Source organism: Dunckerocampus dactyliophorus, chromosome 1 (genome assembly GCF_027744805.1).
Source record: "Dunckerocampus dactyliophorus isolate RoL2022-P2 chromosome 1, RoL_Ddac_1.1, whole genome shotgun sequence".
Lineage (NCBI taxonomy): Eukaryota > Metazoa > Chordata > Actinopteri > Syngnathiformes > Syngnathidae > Dunckerocampus > Dunckerocampus dactyliophorus.
Genome location: NC_072819.1, coordinates 1,159,225 through 1,182,984, shown reverse-complemented (window position 1 = coordinate 1,182,984; position 23,760 = coordinate 1,159,225). Strand labels below are relative to the sequence as shown.

General features: G+C 44.0%; 1 protein-coding gene across 9 annotated transcripts in view; it reads right to left on the bottom strand.

Annotated features, from left to right (window-relative positions):
* Positions 1-1,769: 1,769 nt before the first annotated feature.
* The window catches only part of LOC129167830 (nck-associated protein 5-like), a 99,632-nt gene continuing 77,641 nt past the window's right edge, over positions 1,770-23,760 (bottom strand). For 6 of the 9 annotated variants that reach the window (XM_054769322.1, XM_054793194.1, XM_054785066.1 and 3 more), the window contains 10 exons: positions 18,129-18,233; positions 17,488-17,676; positions 13,838-17,409; positions 12,673-12,778; positions 11,895-11,982; positions 9,421-9,726; positions 8,889-8,995; positions 8,019-8,157; positions 7,776-7,939; positions 1,770-3,445 (listed from right to left, as the gene is read on the bottom strand). In XM_054769322.1, the coding sequence (XP_054625297.1) occupies positions 3,182-3,445; positions 7,776-7,939; positions 8,019-8,157; positions 8,889-8,995; positions 9,421-9,726; positions 11,895-11,982; positions 12,673-12,778; positions 13,838-17,409; positions 17,488-17,676; positions 18,129-18,233 (5,040 nt within the window). In that variant the 3' untranslated portion in view covers positions 1,770-3,181. Of the gene's footprint in view, positions 3,446-5,143; positions 7,940-8,018; positions 8,158-8,888; positions 8,996-9,420; positions 9,837-11,894; positions 11,983-12,672; positions 12,779-13,837; positions 17,410-17,487; positions 17,677-18,128; positions 18,234-23,760 lie in introns of those variants that run through there. The other 3 variants (XM_054777531.1, XR_008566849.1, XM_054768048.1) reach the window with 3 other exon arrangements.

The following is a 23,760-nucleotide window of genomic DNA, read 5'->3' as shown; positions in this document are numbered from 1 at the left end:
GTTCTTTCACTTTCTCCCTGGAAGACTGAGCGGGTACACGATGGCAGACAATCTCACACACACACACACACACACTTGGCTTGAACAGGAAATGTTCATGTTTATTTAAGAAATGGTAACATAAAATAGAGCATTAGTATAACAGACAAGATTGCACGCGGGAATCATTATAATAATTAATAGTATTTACCAAAGTAACACTGTTGGTAACCGTTTTAAGGAAAGAGGTGAAACATGACAATCACACAATACGCTTGACAGTACAAAAACATGGGCATAAATACTGGACATCTAGAAAAATACACACGCTCTCCGCATTCTATTCACACACTATCAACAGTTTCATAGAAATATCCAGACGCACAGTCGGCTGTGTTGATTAGCACCAGCTTGCTCAGGCTCCGGATACGTCGCCTAAATAACAAAGTCTTTTCAAATAAAAATATTTTAACTCTTTTTTTCTGATCAAAATAAAGATTTCTCTTAAAACAAGAACTCCCCAAGAATTCAATAAGAAAAGTTACAAGCCATTTTCAAAAGCTCAGTTAAAATTTGCTTCTTTGTGTGTATTTTTTGCATATATCAATCAGCAATGATAGTAACTTACACTGCTTTTTATTTACAAAGTCTTACACGTATGAGAGGAGAGAAGTGAGGTTTGGTTCAGGTTTGCCACAGGAGGCCATTTTGCATCGGGGGGGGGGGAAGAAAGAATTCATGCTGAGTCTACACCAGTGACAATTTCCTGACGGCTTTCTTGTTTTTTGATGATACAATCTACTTGAGTTCAGTTTGTTCCCTGAGCTACCAACGGTATGATCAACTGCACCAAAGAGGAGTTGAGTATGTAAGGAATAACTTCCTAATGTCTCCTAGTCAACAGGACCTTCTTCCGCTTATCCGAGGTCGGGTTGTGGGGGCAGCAGCCTAAGACGGGAAGCTCAGGCTCTCGTCTCCCTGGCTGCTTCGTCCACCTCCTCGCGGCGGATCCTCAGGCGTTCCCAGGCAAGCTGAGGGACATAATCTCTCCAACGTGTCCTGCCTCCCCAAGGCCTCCTACCGTTCAGACGTGCCCTCCCCAGGGAGGCATCCTAACCAAATGCCTGAGCCACCAGAGGAGCAGCGGTTCTCCCACCTGATAGCGCTTCCTTATCTCTAAGGGAGAGCCCAGCTGGAGGAAACTCATCTTGGACGCTTGTACCCACGATCTTGTCCTCGGGGTCACTACCCAAAGCTCATGACCATAGGTGAGGGTAGAGCTCAGCTCCCTCTTTGCCACAACGGACCGATACAGAGTCCGGAAGAGGAGAGTCATTTAAACTTGTTTAAGGATGAACAAAATGATGTTGCCGGACATTTTAGCGAGTGTTGCATGCCTCTTGGAAGAACACTGTTTAAAAAAAGTAACAGACTAGTGGACAGTGGAACCCGCTTATCTTGACATCCCTTGAATTGGCAGCTATCGACATACTAAACCACTAAAGTAACCATCGCCTGCACAGTAATTTGTGACAGCAGTTCGTTGGCATCATTTTTCTCCATTTGTGCATATTGTTATTTGATTCTGTGCGGTGTATGGTTCCGAGCTGTGTTTCAGGGGTTGGTTCTGTAGGGGGCAGCGGTGTTTGCCTGGTGGTTAAAGCCAGCCCAAGAGAGAAGAAGAGTTGGCGGGCTGCGTTGGCTGCATTGAAGCGTGGAATCGTCCTGCCTCATTGCCGTTCCTCCGGCATTACGATGTTTGATAATCCTATCTAACAGAGCTGTTGGGGTAATTTTGTTGTATATCTTTGACTCAAATGACAATAAAGCTTCACTACATCAACAAATATTTCCCCTGGTGGCTAACAATCTAAAACAAGGGTCCCTTACTTGACATCAAAGCTTATGGGCGCCACACACAGGAGGAAACAAACAACTCCGGTTGGCAAAAGTCATCACCAGCGCGCAGCCAACCCCCACATGGGCTGTGAGCAGCTTCACTGGTTAGCGACGCGTTCACATCCAGAGCGAATTGTACGCGTCTCCCATGGTTTTGCGAGAGTGTACTGATTAGCATCCTGTCCGCTCTTTGGTCGATCACTGAAACTCCCACTGATTGGTCCTCGTCTGGGCGACAGCGATGGCAAGTTGAACATTTCTCAACTTTCTGGGATCGGGTGGACGACGGCATGCACGAGCACAATCGTTCACACGCACAAATTTCACGCGTCGCTTGGTTGGACGGTGACTCGTGAAAATCGCCCTATCGCACAGGTTCCATTGAAAATGACTGGAGTAGAGGCGATGTGGCGCCCCGTGTGTGGCGCCCATATCTCAAAGTGGCGGTCACTAGACAGAACACTAACCAAAATCACGGTGTGAACACAAAAATGACAGAGCAACATGTAACAGGTAAGTAAACACTGTTAGGGCATCTATTGCTCCTATGGGCAGCAACAACGTCAACGCTCAACACGGAAGCCCAGTGGAATATTTGATGCGACTCTACCTGCAGCGGCCCCCAGATAAGTTGAGTTTGAGATCTGTGATCTACAACAAAGAGGTGCAGAATCTAGGTTAATACTGCCATGATTTTATTTTGAAGCTTACTTGGCACTGAACAGGAAGTCTCTCTGCGCATATTAATGATAAGTGACTAGACAATCGCTGCGTCGCTGCTGTCACTTCACACTGCTTAGCGATAATGAGGAAGTGGACAATCTTACAACACGTCATGTAACAACATCAAACGACCCTGTCGGATTTATTACATTTTATGTTGACGAAAGCATGTATTACACGTACTTAAGCGGCCACTTTTTCGATGGGTTGTCGACTAAAGCGGGTTCCAGTGTAACATAACAGACTACATGTAGCAGCAGATTACATTTCTTGGAAGATCCAAAGCAAATGCCAGTATGGTCACTGACTCTGCACTCCCCGCAAACCGTACAGTGCAAATGCAAAGGTCGTCACGAGTCGCAATGATCGGTGTATTGCTACCATCAAACTACAATCGTCCTGGTGTGAGCTTTCCTCCTCTAAGTGCTTTTTGTTGAGCTCTTCATGGGTAGGTGTGAGGCAGGACTGAAGTCACTCCAAATCAAACTTGATTCTTCACGGCCACGGGCAGGAACGCTCGCAGCGGTCAGTAAATCCAGCCCTCGGACATCCAAATAATCACAGGTGTAAAATAACCCTGTCACACGTCGTTGGAGCCCTGGCTGGTGCAGGACGAGAAGCTGTCGTAGAGAGAGTCGCTGAGGGAGCCCGTTGGATCAGCCCGAGCCTTGCAGGACAGGTTGCCGGAGGACGGCTCGCACTCCGTCGCCTCACGCCTTCCGCCGTCAGCAGCGGCCTCTTTCAGGATGCTGCTGTGACTGAGATTGCTGAGGGACGCCGTGGTGTCGTCCAGAGAGCCCGGCTTGTTGCCGCCAATGACAGTTTTCTCCTGGGGAACCTCCACCTGTAAATATGCAAACGTTTTAATCCTCAGATGTTCAACACTCGCCAACAAGACATCCATCACTGATTCTTTTTTAAAAGCTATGGACTGGAACAATCCTACTTTCTCTTTGAAGATCATGAAATAAATAGAGTGTGAGAGCAAAGGCGCGTCCTAAATCCAATGGGGTCCATTGAGCATCATGATCTCCCCTCAGATGATGAACAACGATCTCTTCATCTGTTTGAACGTTTGCTGAAAGTGATTGAAATGATCCAGAAGCACATTTGGGCCTGTCCCTCTCTTGTCTAATGAAGAGACATGAAGTGCCTGAAATAAGAACACGGTCGTGCCTCGCTTTTCGTCCGCTGTCTCGGTTTGTGTACAACATTGCACGTAACAAGCGAGTCACACAACACTCCACTAATGCATTTCACTTCAGAGCAATTTGAAGCCATAAAAACGGCCACAAGGTGGCAGAAGTGCATTTGATAAGCGCTCGGCAAGGATCCCGTGGATGAAAACATCACACATGACGGGAAGGAGGAAGTGAGAGAGTGTGGAGGGAAACTTTAACGCCTGCACACACACACACATTCGCACGCATGCACGCATGCACGCACGCACACGCACATGCATAGTTCTGTTCCAAAGGTGAAAATTGTAAATAGCTGATGGTGTTATATTTGTAAATAAATTGTTATGTTGATGTGAAATAAGCCTTTTTGTGTTGTTTATGTTGGTATAGTCACAAAAGCAAAAAATATTTGTGTCAAAGTGAAAGTTACGCTTGAAATGAATCTTTTCACAAAAAGCTTTAACAAATATGGCTGAGCAGGCAGTTTAGTCATACTGCAGAGTAAACGAATTGATCTCAGCGGGAAACTCAAATTTCACATCCCTTGTGGGCAGCAACGTTCCCTTTCCACTCAGTCTCCACGCAAGATAAACAAAAGTCAACGACCGGAGATGCCATGCATGCTAATGTTGCCCACTCTTCTGGACCAAAAGCCACCAGGAATCGATCCAAATCCTTCCTGTGACAATTTTATTCCCTGGCGCCGATGACAAGAAGATGAGCGGGATAGGAATGAAAGAAAGAAAAGCAAAAGGGAGGACGGACGACGAGCTGGAAACAAAAGCGAGTTGAGAGAATAAAAGGAGACATAAGCTGGAGACGCGTTCCTGAAAATGCAGACTCAAAGGACGGCGCGGGAGAAGGTGCTGTTAGCGGGACTGTCAGGTGCTGTCAGGATGATGAATGGGAGGCCAGTGTGGGCCATGAGGGCTCTGATGGGAGCCACTGAGCTTTGCATGGCTCTCCCGAGTGTTTGTGGAAGGTTATTAAAGGCGCTCAAATCACTGAGCTTTGACAGCAGGCACCCAACTTCCCCAAAGTGCGAGTGACACCTCACCAGTGTGACGCTCCTGAGCTGCAGCAGGTGTGGACACACACGGAGCATTTTGCATACTTTGGAATCTGCACCAACCATTCAGTTTCAGTTTAGTGCAGGGGTGTCCAAACTTTTTCCACTGAGGGCCACATAGTGAAAAATGAAAGGATACTACTTTGACACTTGGATATGTTGTAAAGCAACATGTGTAGATATGCTAAAAAGCTACATTTAGTTAAAAAAAACCCTGCATTTCAGCTTTGTGATACACACTACCAGTCAAAAGTTTCAGAACACTCCAATTTCTTTGGAGGAAAAAGCTCACTTTTTACGTGTTAAGATGCTCCGTCTCTCTTCCATCGTTCATTCCCCTTTTTTCTTGCCATCTTTGTAGCAACAAATGACTTTCTCCAGTACAATGCTGCTCGTGTTCACCAGGGTGTAGTCCCGCAGTGTGTTCCCAACACTGCTTTTATGCAGACAGAGGAGGCAGCAAGTACTCCTGTAGGGATGACTTGCACCAACTGCCAAGGCTTCTTCAACCTCCATTTCTGCACAACAGCTTTAATTGTTGACCCATTTTGTGGTCCCTGAAACAGTATCATTCTGAAATACACATTAGTTTCCAGTTCTGGGTAACATTACCTTTTTTTTAACCACTGGCACATCACCACTTACCTTTGTACCAAAACTTTTGACCGGTAGTGCCGGTGGAAAAGCGCATTATTACTGTGAACTTTGCTCTTTTTTTGCATTTTTGAAATATTTCAGCTTTCTTCTTGTGCAGTTTTCTTCTCGTAATGATGACTTTATTCCCATAATATTATGACTTTATTCCCATAATATTTACACTTTATTCCCATAATATGTACACTTTATTCCCATAATATTATGACTTTATTCCCATAATATTTACACTTTATTCCCATAATATTATGACTTTATTCCCATAATATTATGACTTTATCCCCATAATATTATAACTTTATCCCGATAATATTATGACTTTATTCCCATAATATTATGACTTTATTCCCATAATATTATGACTTTATTCCCATAATATTATAACTTTATCCCGATAATATTATGACTTTATTCCCATAATATTTACACTTTATTCCCATAATATGTACACTTTATTCCCATAATATTATGACTTTATTCCCATAATATTTACACTTTATTCCCATAATATTATGACTTTATTCCCATAATATTTACACTTTATTCCCATAATATTATGACTTTATTCCCATAATATTATGACTTTATTCCCATAATATTTACACTTTATTCCCATAATATGTACACTTTATTCCCATAATATTATGACTTTATTCCCATAATATTTACACTTTATTCCCATAATATTATGACTTTATTCCCATAATATTATGACTTTATCCCCATAATATTATAACTTTATCCCGATAATATTATGACTTTATTCCCATAATATTATGACTTTATTCCCATAATATTATGACTTTATTCCCATAATATTATAACTTTATCCCGATAATATTATGACTTTATTCCCATAATATTTACACTTTATTCCCATAATATTATGACTTTATTCCCATAATATTATGACTTTATCCCCATAATATTATAACTTTATCCCAATAATATTATGACTTTATTCCCATAATATTATAACTTTATCCCGATAATATTATGACTTTATTCCCATAATATTATAACTTTATCCTGATAATATTATGACTTTATTCCCATAATATTATGACTTTATCCCCATAATATTATAACTTTATCCCCATAATATTATGACTTTTTCTGCAACCAAAATTTTGCTTGTTTCTTAAAATATTCCAACTTAAAAATCACACATTTTTTTCTTTTCTATTTCAACTCTGTGCGACTAAATTCATTATTTTTCCTCATAATATTAGGCGTTAATTTTTTTTTATTATGACATTTTTTTCTTGTTAGAATACATTAGAACCTTAGATATGACTTTATTCCCATAATAGTATAACTTTTTCAGGAATCTAAATTTCCCCAAATTACAGCTTATTTTGTTTTGTTTCCTTCTCAACATATTCAAATTGCATCATTATTCCTCTGGAGAATTGGACTTTTTTTCTCTTCTCTTCCAACTTTCTTCTTGTAAATTTTCTTCTTGTAATGATGACTTTATATTCCCATAATATTTTGACTTTATTTTGGTAACATTATACGTTTTTCCGTTACGTTTGTCCTTAATTTTCCAAAAATGACAACTTTATTCATTGTTTTGCTTGTTTTTCCTCTTTTTCTTTCATATTCAACTTTATGCAACCAAAAACTCTTATTCTTGATGGATTACATCTTTTTTTTTCTTAGTAGTTGGACTTTATTCTTGGGAAATGACTGCTGATTTTTACATTTTTGCTGTTTCTTAAAAAATTGTTCTTGCTAAATTATGTTTTTAGAATGTGCCGCGGGCCAATACAAAAACAGCCGTGGGTCCCAAATGCACTTCTGACACCCCTGTTTTTGTGTACTTTACGCATGTTTTAAGTAATTGTACTGCAGCGGGTATTTGCTGCTCACTCGAACATGCCCTCATCACTACTGCACGTCTGCTAAAATGACAATAAAGTGTGATTCCATTTAAAGTCATCTCGTTTGAGTTCAGTGAAGGTCAAGAATAAAACCCACGGAACAAACTCAAATGTACACAAGTGTTGAGTCAGATGCTTTTTTTCTGGGTATATAGATTTTTATGTCAGGCCCGGCATCGGGGCAGTGGAGGGGAGCTGGGCTGTCCTGTGGCTGCGGCTGGAGGCCATTTCACGGTCCCTGATCCTCATTTGTCATTGGGCGTTGTTAAATATGGGTAGGCAAATACCCGCTGACACGAGATGGCGAGCCGATCGAAAGCAATTAGTCGGCTTTTGCTATGAAAATCTCCCCCTGAAAGAAAGCCTTGGGGCTTCAGCACTCACACTGAGTAGGTCTCCTGCTAGCAGGGGCGTGTCTTTGCGCAACAGGTTGTAGTCGCAGATCCTGTTGCTGCCCTCCGCCAGGTGAGAGAACATCTCATGCTGGTACAAGTGCATGACAGACAAGGAGCTGTCCATGCTGCCCCTCCTCAGCGTCTTCTCTGCTGCTGTGGAGGAAGGGGATAAAAGCTGTGACTTCCTTGTTTTCTAAAATGCAACCTTATCTCCGACAGGAAGGCGCCTGACCCGAGTCGTCCGTTTCGCAGCGGTTGATACGCGGCCTTTGCAGCGGGCTCAAAGTGCTCCTGGGTCGCTCGAGTTCTGTCTCGGTGTCGCTGCCACTGCTGCTGCCTGAATACGTATTGCACACCAGCAAGGCTCTCTCCTTGTGGAAAGAAACAAAACAGAAGCTTGTTCAACACTTGACAGGAAGAATCATCTACAGTTGACTCGTTAGCTGTGATCTTGTTTCAAGTCTTAAGTGGAGTCCTGCGCTCTCTGGCGCTTGTTGTTATAGTAACAATAGCAGCAGTCCCTCTGGTAGCGGACTTCCCTGACATTGCTTACAGTAGGATTTTACACTGTTATTAGCATTAGCCATTTCTTTTTTTTCATCCTACGCCATCTATCCTTTTCCTCACTTTCTTTCACCTAACCAGGAAGCAGATGGCTGTCAAACTTAGCCTTGGGTCTGTTTAAGGTTTCTTCCTGTAATCGAGAAGTGTTTCTCTCAAGGTGGGCCAACGTGAAGGCTCTAGTGGGCTTAGGTTTCATTGCATTCAAACTTCTTGGGCACTGCAAAAATGGTTAGGATTAGGGTTAAGGTTAGGGTCAGGGTCAGGGTCAGGGTCCGGGTCAGGGTTAGGGTCAGAGTTAGGGTCAGAGTTAGGGTTAGGGTTAGAGTAAGAGTAAGAGTTAGGGTTAGAGTTAGAGTTACAGTTACAGTTACAGTTAGGGTTAGAGTTAGGGTCAGAGTTAGGGTTAGGGTTAGAGTAAGAGTTAGGGTTAGAGTAAGAGTAAGAGTTAGGGTTAGAGTTAGAGTTACAGTTACAGTTAGGGTTAGAGTTAGAGTTAGAGTTAGGGTTAGCCTGTACCCTCACCCAGAGACTAACTTACCACAGGTATTTCAGTCTTCCTCCCATTTTCATCCTCTTTGGCCTCAGTGGAGGACAAGCCGCTGCTCTGTGGGGTGAACAGACTCAGCCTCTTGGTCCTACTTGCACCTGCAAGTCCAAAAAGACAACAAAGGGATGAGTCACATGAGGCACACAACTGCAGTGGCACGGCTGCATGAGGTGAAACAGGTTGTGGACATAATCAGCCCACTGATTACATCCCATGAATCCCGCCAATAGCGAGACTGGAGGCGTTTTATGATCTTTGCTGACAAACCAATAGCATTTCTGTGGTGTTCTCTGGCGCATACTAAGCTGCTTGAGAAGATGGAGTCGTCAGTCTGTTAGTTAACGCCAGATGCTTTAGGGTCCAAATGAGCAGAATATGCAATCTTAGCTGCTCCTCCGTGAAAGACTTAAGGCACTGATTCCAGGTTGAGCAACGCTAAAGACACCAGTGTGATAAGAACAACAGAATAAAGCAACAAGTGTAGTTTTTGTGACTGAATCAATTCGTGGAAGAGCTTACTTACGGGACAGTTGGGGCAATCGAGTCTGGGCGTCCGAGACGTCACCACTGCAGGTCACGGATGGGTCGGAAAGGGAGTGACTCAAGCTGGCAGGAGCATGCAGGTGGGTGTTGGGAAGGGAAGGCACTTTGACATGGGGTTGTGAGGGGTCTGTATGAGGAGAGGCAGACCCTGCCTGGAACTCGGCGGTCATCCCAATCGGGCTAGACTCAGATTTGGGGATGTGGCGACCGCAAGCCCGGGTGACAGAGTCAGGGAGAGGAAAGGTGCCGATCCCGCTGTCGAGTGTTCTCATCTGACACCCGGTGCCTAAAGTGACAAGGAAAGGAGTGTGACATCTGGGGAGGCAGGGGTCAACACACAGGATGAGGACAGAGGGCTTCACACACAACGGAAAGGCTGGTGAGAGTACAGGGCGTCTGCAGAGGGTTCGGCCGTCGGTGCAAAGGAGAGAGAAAAAACATTTGAACCATGTTAAAAGGAATCCAAATCAATGGTGCTTAATTGTCCGGTCACAAATTTCCTGGAGTACAAACTGGCACAGAGCAACTCCTGCAACAACTCAAGGACACGCTGGAGCAATTGGTCAGGGTGCGTGAGCAACAGCAGCAGATGGCCATCGTTAAGTGAGCCACCGTCTGCAGGCGGGAACAGACGGAAGGACGTAGAGTGGCCCAGGTCCTGGCGACATACTGGCTACATTTGGTCTGCTTACTGAATTGTGTTTTTACCGTTTGCTGGACATAAAGTTTGAAAACAAGTGACATGGGACTTGATGCGGGTATCTTGAGTTCCAAATAAATTGTCGTTTGAGCAAAATTACCACTCGTCATGTTCATGTGCAAATTGAAGAACGCAAAACAAAAAATGGCCCAAGTCATCCTGTGTGGACGTGTTCCATCCGACATCTGCGAGCACATGCAGAACCTGCGAAATTGATTTGATGTAAACATGCACGGACAGGGAGAGACAGCTTGGTGCTTGACTCACTCGAGAACATTCACCGCGCAAGTGTACAAGTGCTGCACAAACAACACACGGGGTCGGTTTTGGGAGGGGCCCTTATATGTAGGAGAGAAGGAGTAGAGAGGAGGCAGCCGTAGATTACTAAGCTGTATAATCGAATGCCAGGCCTGGCAGTTCAAAATGCTCGCTATAAGCAAACTATAACAACTTCCTCCATAGTTGCAGCCCCAGGCAACAGCAAGTGGACATAATGTAGTTTTTCATGAGCTGATATCACGTCCAGGCTGCATGCTTGGAGGAAAGAAAACGCTGGTGTGATGACACCTTCACCGTCTGTTGGTTAGCCACGATTTGTTTCTGTGTATTTATTGCTTTTGTGCTCTGGACCTTAAAAAGTTTTTTATTGCTCATTTATAAGTCAAAGTGCAGAGAGAGTTTCCAAGTGTGTTGACTTTCCTTTGTACTCTTTTATAGGGTGGCCGTACTTTCATTACAGGAACCAAGGAACTCCAAAGACACTGAAAAAAAAGTTTGCTCAACAACGCCTTATAATTTCAATACATGGAAAGCATACCGCCTCTGCATGGATAGAAAATGGTTATATTATAACCATGTATATATATATTTATATTTATATTTATATAATCTATACCCAAGGACACAAATCAGCACAGAGAGAATTCCAAAAACAGAACGACACAGGAACTGGAGGTAAAATTATTTTTAAAGTTTTGGCATGTAGCCAACATTTTCAGGAGGAATGTGCCTTTTAAAGTCGCAGGAACTGCCGTTCTTGAATCGGCCATTGTGCACGGCGTCCCAATTTTCCAAGACTTCCACTTGGCAAGCCTGATTCGCTGCCCGTATATGCCTTCCTTTTTCTTTGGATTATTGCAGCATTTCAGCAACATAATTCAAAAAGCTGAAAAAACCCTAGGACATTTTCATCACTTTGTTAAAGAAAAAAAAGCCAACAAAACGCCAGGACAGGATGTGGAAAACTGGACGTGACCTGGGAAAATAGGGTGTTTGGTCACCTTACGTTTAATCTGATATTCAAGAGTCTCACATGTGTTATAGATCCCATCTTTTTATTACGTTCACCTGGGCTTACCTCAGGCTTACCTGACAGCCACGACTCTTCACATTGATTTGCCCCTTCTGTTATTCTCTGTGCCAAGCCTTCGATTCACAGCATATTGATGGTTGGTTGGAATTTTTGTCAGGTTGGACACAATTGAATTGTGTTTTCCCAAAGTTGTAACTTTGAAAGTGCAGCTTGAACACTTTCCCCAAAGAACGTAACAACGTGCAGTCACTGAGTCATTGTGACCTTTTAGCCGGATGACTGAGTGACAAACGCTGTAAATCCCTCGTGCTGAGTAAGATGTTGTCACAATGCAATAATAACAAGCACCTTGTTTAACATCTATTTTTCCCCACTTCAATGGCTGCTAAGACATTGCCACATGTCATCTGAAGGCACATCATGTTTGAGCGGGAACACGTACCCATCATGTGGTCTTGACAAGCAGTGTCTGCCATTCGCCCCTCTTTGTTGTCCGCCCTGAGGTTGATCTTCTCACTAATGAGGAGGGTCTGTGGGGTAAAAATCACACAGCATACAAGGATTTAACCCTACAATTACATTGAAAACACTGAAAATGTGCTGAAGTAGGGTATCGTTCATGATTATTTATGTCGTTTGTTATGCGGATGTGCTCTAAAACTGTTTTTCTGTGAGGTGCAAAAGAGTCAAAGAGGTCGTAAAGTGTCTGTCTTTTGTGGTGTTTTGTAGGGAGAAGACGGATGGAAGGCTTGGGCAATGGTATTAAATGGCCCCTTTGTCAAATTGAGTGCCTCTGATAAGGGGGCTCTCCTCAGTGCTATCAAAACCCCACATCAGGATTAAATTCCCCACGTTATTCTGCAGCGCTCTCTTTTTGTCTCCATTTAGCCCTCTCCTTTAACATCCCTTTTTATTGCCTTTTTTCAACCTCTCTCAAGAACTCTTTTTACTCACCCATAATAAAGAATAAAAGATTCCAAGGCCATTTTAACTCAACTCAAAACGGAGTTATTCTGAACAATCAAGGGAGGAAGCACAGTCTTAATTTGATGGCCTGATGTCTGCCTCTTAGGGAGATACGAACCTGTAGTGTAAGTGCAAAGTATGGATTGTTGGGAGGGTATCATGCTGAAGAGGCAGACATTTTGTGGCTGCAGTCATGTAGAGACAGACATGTTGGAACCCATGGATCATCCAAACAAAGCAAAATGTCCACTTACAGCCGTGTCTGGACAGATTTTCATATTGCCCTTCATCTCAGTATGTTTTCTGGGACTGGAAATTCCAGTCGGAGAGGCGACTACCAAGCTGCTCTTTCCAGCAGCCCTGTGAGGAGACATGAAGAAAGGAAGGCTTCATTTCACATGTACATCGTACGGCGCAATTTGTCTCTGCATTTAACACATTGGAGCAGTGGGCAGCCATCGTGCAACGCCCAGGGACTAAATTTGGCCGCACTACCTCCTGAGCTACGCCGCCCCCAGGTATGATTTTGTCTGTATCTACAAATCCACTAGCAAATGAGTCTCTTCATGTTTGCACAAAAAATGCCATTAAATGTGTAGTGAAGCGCTGGTGTGTGCTTGTACAAGAAATGTCCCATTGGACTCAAAACTGGAAGCGACAGCTGCTGTTTGGGAAATGTATCTCATACACGTTCTACGCATGACGGCTCGTGTCTGAATGAACGCAGCTCATTTGTTAGAAAGATACGAATCATTGAGTTGAGAGAGAACGCGGAATAGCTACAGTGACAGGACGTCCCCAGCAATAACTTAAAGGGATAGTTCGGATTTTTTGACATCCCCATCAGCAGTGTAGTCCATCAACAGTGACTTACCCCGTGAGCCCAATTCTAGTCGGATGAGAAAAGTGGTTCGGTTATTGGGGTTACTGATCACAAATCGCCCGGCTTTATTTTCTCTGACGTGGTATTCATGTGTGGTAACGACTGTCTATCGCTGTGCATGTGATGAGAATGGCTGCAACCCTCGCATCTTCATCCGCTGTGGAACACATACGTAAACAAGACGTCGGATGCACCTTCATCACACACATGACAATGGACTGCCGATAGCGCGCATGAATACCACGTCAGAGAAAGTAAAGCCGGGCCATTTGTGAGGTCTGATTTTTTCGAGGAGGCATTTTTGTCATGCAAATGTATTACGCTTTCGAACACATATTGTATTGAGAAGCCTAACTCTTTACGTAAGTAAGCCCAATAACTAACCGGAACTACGTTTGTCATCACCAAAATCCAACCAGAACAGGGTCCACGGGACCAATTGCGAGTAAGTCACCGTTGATGCACTACACTGCAGAAGGGGTTGTCATACAACTCCATGTCAAAAAAGTCCAACTGAAAGTATTTTTTTTACCCACCTGCCAAGAAGCTCCTTGACAAACTGGTCCTTGCCAATGAACGCTGTTGTGCATTGGATCTGAGTGGCAATCTGGCCCATTTGATTGTTGCAGTGGTCCATGATGGAGCTGAGCTTGTTATTCATCTCAGACTGATTCTGTGCCTCGAGACTGTCATTCTTCTTCTTCTCCTTCTTTTTGTCCAACCTGGTCTGTTTACCACCAAGCACAGATCCAATCTTCAGTTCTTTCCTCTCCTCTTTTCCTTTTGGCGACTCTGCTTTCTTTCCAGCCATAGCTGGAAGTTTGCTCTTCCGGAAGCCAAACCAGTTTGCCAGAGAGGGACCCGTCTTCTGTTTGGACTCACTCGCAGCAACCTTCTGTTGTTCTTGACATTTTTGCAGATTTTCTTCGATTCCCATCATGACCTTCTCTTCAATAGTGCAGGCTGATGGGCTGATTTTTTTCTCCCCCATATCTGAGGGTTTGTCTGGTGAGTCTGACTGGGTTTTTACCTCCGAGCTAAATTCTGGCTCATTAGGGCTGCTCGCAGTACCTCCTGTCTTTCGAACACAGTTTTCTGGGCTATAAGGACAAGAGGCCGCAGACTGAAACTCTGAGGTGACTTTCCCAGACTTACAGATATTTAAAGACTGGTTACTCAGACCAGTCTTTTCACTGATAGGAAAACCATGCGCCTCCTTGTGAGAGGTTACTGTCTCCCCCTTCACAATGCACTGAGATCCATCACCTTTGAAGCTTAACTTGGCCATTTTCTCAGGTAGTCCATTTTGATTGTTAACCCCAGTCATACCTCCATAGTAGCTGAGTCTTGTCCTGGGAGAATGGACTGGACTCTCTGCTAGTCCAACAACGCTGGGTACCTCCAAGGAAGCCTGTCTAGACAGAGAGTTCCCCCTTTCCGTCGAGTTGGTGATAATCTGAGTTCTGATTTTTCCTGGGCCCTCTAGAACATTAATGTGGGGCTTTTCAGTGTAGTTGGTGCTGAAACTCTGGCTGCGGGCCTTTGCCCCGTTCATTCCCAAGGCTGGCTTTAGATGGGGTTTGGTGGTGATAGATATGGATCTAGAGAAAAGTTGACTGCTCCTTTTCCCTTTATCACAGACGTCCTCCTCCTCTGCTGTCAGAGCGGGATTTATTTCTTCCTCCAGTGACCTACAGTGGACCTCACTTTTCCCCTCTGTAACAGACATCTTGGGTAGGGAATCGATACTATACACAGGCTGCAAGCTGTCGCACTGGCTAGAGGCATTTGAAGTCACATTCTCCTTGGAGACTAAGTTGATATGATCTTTTTCTTGCTTTCCTGCTAAAGAGAGACTATTTTTATGACTAGGGGGTGATTTTAAAAATGCTTTAAAACCCATTGGGATGCGAGTCTTTTGGCTCTTTTCTGTTGAGTTAGGCGATGTCACCACCGAGCTTGGTGGGCTGACTACTGTTTTACCATTTTGTAGCTCTGTTTTAGATTGAGGCGCTTCCTTAACTGATATAGATAAATTAACTGGGGTTTTTTGCACAGACTGATGGTCATTTTCATGGGTAGATCCTCTCTTACTTGCAAACGAGTTGTGAAGAGGGGGTCCTCTGAGGGCACCGTAAGGCGGAGGGACATTCTTTGAGTTTTTAGGTGCATTTTCGGAATCTAGGTCCAATCCTGAGTTTGCGGGAGGGAGGTAGTCTTTTGTCGTCATCCGCTTGGGAGTGCCTGTACTAGGTATCACGGCTTGGGACTTTTGAAGGTGCTGACTGGTTTTGTCAACCAGTTTCTGAGGTGCAAGTGCAGTCCCGTAGCCTGCATCCATGTCTAAACACTCTTTATCCTTAATGGGTAGTGTAGCTTGCATATTTGGTTGAAGAGATGTGTGGTAACTTGGGGGAGGGCCCCTCACAGTGGTTGGTGTGGATGGCTGAGCCACCCCTATTTTATGTGCTTGAGGCGACCCATCATAATTTGGTTTGATCAGTAAAGAGGTGGTGCGGCCAGGCGGAAGGGGTGGTGAAGGCGACCTGAGTTTGTTTTTGATGCTTTCACAGTGTTTGTCTCTGGTTGGCTGTTCACCATTGTCAGCATACTGTACGTGTCTCCTTGAGAGTTGAGGCGAACCGGGAGAAGAGCCCTTACTCCATTCGACCCTGCTTGGCAACTTGGAGTTCCCCACCTTGGGGCTCTGTGAGCTCTTGATGAACCTGGACATTTTAGTTGTTGGAGGTGGGGGTGTTTTTTCCTGACCGGGAGTTCCTGAGTTCCCACTGTTACTGGGCTCAGTGGTAGTGCCCTTAGACAATCTAATTGGGGAAGAGGATGGTTTATTGTAACCGGGTAGTTTACAACTACCAGACTTAGTACTGGCAGACTCGTTAACGGGAGGGATAGAATGATCTTTATTCGCTCGACTGCCTGGTGGTTTGATAAGCTTCTTCTGTGGCGTTAACTGCACTGACAACCGTTCTGTATTTCCCGCCCTGCTATCTCTTGTTTTGCTCGTCCTGATCTCATATTCAGATGGTTTCTCTGGCGAGTCTACGACTGTGTAGTTTCCTGTATTTGCTGATTTCTGTCTTGTTGGCGTCTCCTGGGGGGCTAGTTCATTATATTCCACCACCTTACCAGCTGGAACACCAATTTCAGGGACAGCACATTTGTCAGGTTTCTGAGGACTCAGTTCAATAGGCTGCCCTTGTGCGTCAAATACTGCCGAGACGCTCTCCTCAGACATGCTCTTGCCCGCTTTAGGTTCCTTAATTAGGCTGACCGGTTCTGGTCTCCCATCTGCAGACTGGGTGCGTCCTTGGTCCCTATGCAAGCGCTGTGGGATGAGCAACTTGGCAGTATCCCTAGAAATCCTCTCTTTTTGCTCTGCTTGTTGGCTTAAGGGTATCCACAAGTCTCTAGAATCACAGCTGAGTTCCTCTAGATCGTCCATATCTGAAAAGCAATTGGAGGCGTCTGGGTTTGAAGGGGTAACATGCAGCATTGAAACTCGAGTGAAAGCTGATGGCCGCCCGCCCTCAGAAAGGCAACTGTTGATGAAACTCATGAGTTTCTCAGGACGCTCCTTTGAGTCTGTTTCAGTGGGGGGCTTTGTCGCTGCAAGGCCGGAGCTACTGTCGCCTCCACCGCCAATCTCCTGTAATCCCTCCCAGCTAGACAGGCTGTCAGAGATGCTGTGGGAGAGCCTTGTGCAGTACAACCAGCTGTCCTTAGTGGGGATGTCATCTGCACGGCCAGATTGGGCAAGCTCATCATCTGCATCATCGGAATCATACAAGAACCTCTTGCCTACAAAAGCAGAAGCTCTTCCCACGTGGGTGGGCTTGGATACCCCTTTCTTGCCTTTCTTGATGCCGAGTGAGTAAATGCCCTCATTGGAATTCATGCAGTCTTTGTAGCCTGACTTGGAGACTCTGGAAGAGGACGATTTATGCTTCCTCCTCTGTAGCTTTCTCAGCCCCTCTAGTATGTTGGTCTCCTTGCGCCTGGTGGGCATCTGCTCCTCTACGGGTCCGCTGATGTTACTTGGGGCAGATGAACCCAAACTTAGCCTCTTCTCCCAGGTGAGGGATGACTGCTGTTAAATGAGAATAAATGATAACAATAAAATTCTCCTCAAAATTTCCTCGGGGGCACTCAAGTGAAGAACACTTACCGCTTTCCCGCATGAGCGTCCATCATTCCAGGTGTAAGAACCACTGGAGAGTTCGCTGCATGCACTCGACAGAGACAACTCACTGCTACTACAGCTGCTGCGTGGGTATACCGGCGCCGGTGCTGTCAGACTCAGCTGGCTCAGACACTTGGTGATGGGGAGACCTGACTTTCCATTCATCTGGATCTCCTGAGAGATCAAAAGCAAACTGAACAACCGTCCCCAACAAAAATGTTTCTACTTGGCTCTAATAAACAAGACCAGGAAGTCTCCCACGTGTATGTCATGCAAGGAAATCATCCATTTTGGACATTATTATTTCATAGCCAACTCACTTTTGATCTTTAATGCATAATGTATAAGCTGACTAATGCAGCACATTGTCCCATAAAGTCATTTTTACTCCCAATCGATGGCTTTCTGGTAATATGACAAGGATTTATTCTTCTTAGTGTTAGGTGATACCAGTCGCTCTCTCTGCTGAGAGTGGGTAGGGGTCAGGCCTTTAGATGGTAAGGTCGGTATTTTAATATCATGCAATGATTTCTTGAGTGGGTCCAGGGCACACTGATGGCAAATGTAAAAAAAAAAAAAAAAAAAAAAAAAAAAACCAGAGAATAGATGCTTCCCATTAAGCTTACAGTGGAAGGAGAATCGGTGTTCCTAGACAGTAAAAAGGCTTTGCTTTTCTCTGGTTCCTGGAGCAAGTCAGCCGCAGACAGATCCATGATTCGTGAATGGAGTTTCTGTAATGAAAAAATGATGAACACTTAACATCTGGGATTGGAGGGCATTAAAAGGAGCCTGGCTATGCATTTGTGCAGCACGCAGCATAAAATGCACGTTTAAACTGAATGAGGTCAAGTCATACGTTCATGTTATTTCCTGAAAAAGCTCAGCGGATCCTCTTCACTGGTGCCGTGCGCAGGCCGGATTCCAACTTACTGACATTTATATCATCAGTTGGAATAAAACATAAGTGAACAAGAAATAATTGCATCAGGGAATAGGGGAGCCCTTTTAATTTTTCCCCGCAATTCATTTGCTTGAGCGGAAAGAAGACAAAACCAAATACATTTCCGGCTATTAATCTTACAGTTTAATTAGCCTGGGTTTTCTGTGATCATATGAACCTATTATGAATGTGCTTGCCAGAGAGCACAGTGTATATTTGTAAGTGCATGTCGCACCTATAAAAACTACATTTGCATGTTATTACAAAAAGCATCATATTGGATAAATTGCAAATCTCTAATGCGACGAGCTACTATTCCATCGGAGCCGTGCGTACTCTAAAATCACAATTTCTGTGGATGTCCTGAGCATTTTCCAGAGAATAAAAAGACAAAGCTCCAAATGAGACACCACTTGTCTCTCATGAGCAAACCAGCAACACTTCGCTTGCGGCCAAAACACAACATGCATCTAAGCAACTTTTGTCAACTGTGAATACACTTTCATAGATGTTGCTCGACAGGTCAGGGCGCCATGGAAACCAATCAATGTGTATTGCAGCATGAACAGAGCAATGCCAGTCTTGTTCAAACACTAGAGATTTACAGTACCAGTTACTGCAGTTCCCTTTTAACGGTACTGCTGTTTCTGTAACGTTTCCATTGAATTGTGGCACCTTGGTTGTTGTCATCTTTAAACAGTTTGACGTACGTACATCGCCTTCCCGTGACATGTGACTGAAGTACCACAGGGTTTCCGATCTTATCGCAAGGTGCAGGATTTCGCCTTCTCAGCATCCTCATAAAACATTCAGTCAATAATGTCGCCGGGTCACGGGGGTGGGGTTTTAGTCGGCCAAAAAGCCGAGCGGATGACACGGCCGCATGGATTTTTCTCTTTTTAGGGTTCAAGGCCAGAGTCAAAGTCGAGTATCGTGGGAAACACGTGCAAGCCTGCAGTTTTCTAAATAATTACCCCCGTCATCTCGTATGCAATACGTGTATTTGCACAAATGTTAATGATGTTAGCGGGAGGCCTTTATTTGAACGCATAATACTACATACTGTAACAATATATATAAATGCAGAAATAGCAAGAGATGAGGATGCACGCAGCATCTGAACTGACGTTACTACACTTATTTTCTGAGGCATCAACTAATTGGAACTCAGCATTTACTAGACTACGGGTGTCCAAACCTTTCCCACCAGGGGTCGCACACTGAAAAACGGGAGGGTGCAAGGGCCACTTTGATATTTTCTAAAGCAACACATGTAGGTACAGTCATCCCTCACTCCCTCACTCTATCCAAACATGAATTAATTATTTAAATATCCGTGGTTTTGTGGTTGACTACGCCCAATTATGGTCATTAAATATGCATATTTAAGCAAACTGTATGGATTTTTGCCCAAATTAACCATTTTCAAGCAAAAAGAATGGCAAAATGAACTAAAATCCAAATACAGTATAATCAATTCATTCATTCCGAGGCATTTTTCAAAAGACAACCCCTTCAGTAGCGACCATCTTTGAAGGCACACAGAACATTGTGTTCTAAGGCTATATACATAAACATGGAACCTCCCAAAAGAAAGATTAAACTCGCGTCTTTCATCAGAAAAAAAGTTTGATTCTGCCCTTTTCCGTTCTTTAGTAATCGGGAGTAGAACATAGTAAGTTTCAGGAAAATATCAGTTCCCAACTAGAAAAGGGAGAAAAACAGCTTTTTGTGAAAATATACATTTCAGGAAAAACTTTCACTTTGACTTCTTGACTTCTTCTCGTAATTACGACTTTATTCACATAATATTCTCGTAACATTTTAACTTTTCCACAACCAATTTTCCAAAAATGTTAACTTTATTTGATGTTTTTGTCATGTCATCACTTCCTGTCCTATGCTCTTATTTTTGAATGCTGGGGGGAAAGCCGCAGCTGCTTTACCCCAGTGGAACTGTGCACAGCTGTTTGCAATTGCCGTTAGTGGGATTTAAAAGCTCAGCGTCACAGGGACGGCGCTGGTTCATTGACTCTGTTCTCCTCATCTGTGCTGTCACCTAAACGCTTTACTTACCTGTTGCTTCTGCTGGTTGTTTGTTTTCACAGAGCCGTTTCTCTGTCATCTTTGGTTTCCTTATCCTGCACTATTATTAAAATATTTGTATTTGCAGGCTGCCTCTGCATCCCGGGGGTCAAACATTCAACAGCCACGCCACGTTTCCTGACAGTTTTCTTTGTTTCTCATCATATTATGACTTCAAAAAAATATAGTGTCTTCTACTTAAACTTTATTTTTCCTCCTAATATTATGTCAATACAGTAGTACCTCACATAACGTAAACCTCCTTTTACATAAATCCCACTGAACGTAAAGCATTTTTGTTTTTGCATCGTATTACGGAAGAAATTCCATATAACGTAAAGCGTCAAGTTGGTGCAAGTTTTTTTTTTTTTTTCAATCAAATTTATTAATGCCTCAAGTCGGTGCAAGTTCAGACTAACACTTGGTGACGCCTTCTGACGCTTCACGCTCTCATTGGCTGATTTTCTGGGCACCGCCTCCGCTCTCATCTCAATGGCTAATTTTCGGGGCACCGCCTCCACTCTCATCTAATTGGCTGATTATCGGGGCACCGCCTATGCTTTCATCTCATTGGCTGACTTATCCAGCACGTACGTGAGTTTGTGTGAGAGACAGGCTTCTCCCTTCAACCTCCTTCCTCTTCGTAGTCGCCCTGAAACTAACTTAAACAATTAAGTTAAGTTACAAATTAAATTTGGCACACAGCATTATCGTGTAGTGCGTGTGCGTTTGTCTGTGAGACCAGCTGACTCTTAGACTCTTTGAGGCTAGTCCTCCTCCTCCTTCCTGCCTCCACTTGCGCTCCTGATCAAGACATCTCGTGAACGGTAAGATTGTTTTTGATTTTCAGTTTTATTCATTTACAGTTATCTTATTTATTACTTTATTTTATATTGGAATGTTACTCTACTATGTTTATGCTAACGTTTTCTTATATTTTCTCAGTATATTTGGTGGACTTTGAATATTTTGAAGGCCCAAAGGGGTGAGTTTGGGAAGATCTTAGAACGGATTAGCTATTTACATGTATTTTACGCTTCGTATAACATAAAAAGCCTATAACATAAAGGTTCTCGGAACGGTTATTTACGTGGTAGGGGCGTCTACTGTATTATTAACGCAAAGTGCCAGCGCAGGGATTATATTTTTGTTTGTTTGTTTGTGTTCAAAATAACTTGAAAAGTTCTGAATGGATTTGGAATTGGAATATCGAAGAACTAATTACACTTTGGGAGTGATCCGGATCACCGTCTGGATCGAGGAATGTTTTTTAAAAGGATTCTGTAACATTGCGAGATCGGACCATTTTTGGCATTTGTGCATATAACTTCACAAAAAATGGTCAGAGCCCTTGGAAAAAAAATACAGGAGAAGTTTCCAACAGGGTCTACAAAGTATCAAAGACTGATTAAAAAAAATGACGGATTATTATTTTAGTGGGGGGAAATGTGGCCCTTGGCCGAGGTCTGCACTCTCCGAGTGCTTCTCTAGTTAAATTATATTTTTAGAAGGTGTTGCTGGCCAATAAAATGCTTGTCAAATACTGGGGCATGAGGTGTCGGGGGGCGTAAGAGACAGGCGGACTTTCAGTATCAGTGTCTTCATGCGCTGGCTACATGCATTGTAGCCTCCAGCTAGGGGGCAGCAGTGCTCAAACTGATCAACAGGCTGCCTGTTTGACCCAGTAGAAGTAGTACACAGGAACACCGGTGTGCAGAGGTCATGGAAGACGAGTGACGACAAACTTTCCAACAGAAATAAAAAATTCAAAGGAGACATCAGAGGCAACAAGTGACAATAACGAAAATAAAAACCACACATCGCCCGTGTTCACATGTATTGTGTCCCCGGGGGAGGCATAATTGAGAGGGAAGCCGCTATTTGAGAAAATACAAAAAGTACATTTTAATTAAGTCTTTCATTGTTGAGTCTCTGTAGCGTGTTCGTGTTTTAATATCGGCAGATTCTCACTCCACACAGACCAATGAATAACAAACACTCAGACAGTATAACAACCAAGTGTGTGGCGCTCGTTAGAGGTTTTCATACTGACAAAAAAATGCCTCGTTGCAATCGCAGCAATGAGGTCACACTCTGTCCTTGAGGCCCTGAAGTAGCGCAGCATTTCTCCCAAATAATGGGCCACTTAATTGCCAGTTGCCAACCATATTTGATAAGCGGTACAAGCGGGTCGAAGGTGGGGGCAGCTGCACACCCATACTCCATTTTTATCAGAGGGAAGCCGTCATTGTTTTTAGTTCCTACTTCCACAGTCCAGGTCAGTTTGTTGTTGCTATGCAGCATAAATGCAGCCGGAGGCGGTGAAGGTGCGCCGCTATCAAAAGGCATGATGGCGTTTTATCAGGGAAGCTCAAGATGCCCATGGGGAAACAAAGAACATTTTAATTACTGATAAGCAAAAGCTTCGGAGCTGGACTGGAAAAAGCTGATGATTGAGTCTCTGAGCGCTTGACGCCGCAGGGAAGAGAAGTTATTTCATAATTTTACAACGCGCTTTGCTCAAGATGAATGTTTGCGCCTCAATGTTGATCTTCCACCTTCGTTATACGACCATCCTTTACAGGGAGAGCACATTGGAAGAACTTGTGGGGAAGGAAAAAAACAAATCTCAGAAGTGGCGTGTGAATGCTGACATATGCTGTCGTTGAGCCAGAATAAAAAATGAAGAAATGATCAGAACATTTTATAAGGTGAGGTGAGGCGAGGTCTTGAGGGGCAGAAGGGACTAATTATAACATTTCTTCAAGGTTGGCAGGTCTGTTGCTTGAACGATGCTGCTGCCAGCAACTCATACAGTGGTTTGTACAGATGGATAAACATATATCAAGTTCTCAATAGTATTTGAAATAGGGGTGGGGGATGGGGTGGGGTGGGAGAGCTCATGACTATAGGTGAGGGTAGCAACGTAGATCAACCGGTCCGCATCCGCCTGTGGATCTCGCGTTCCATCCTTCCCTCACTCGTGAACAAGAATCCAAGGTACTTAACCTTCCCCATGTGGGGCAGATTCTCATCCCCGACCCGGAGAAGGCACTCCACCCTTTTCCGGGTGAGAACCATGGACTCGGACTTGGAGGTGCTGATTCTCATCCCAGCTGCTTCACACTCGGCTGCAGACTGATCCAGTGAAAGCTGAAGAGTCCAACCCTCACTGGAAATGAGTCCGACTTCTTCCCGGCCATGCGGACCAAACTCTGATACCGGTCATACCG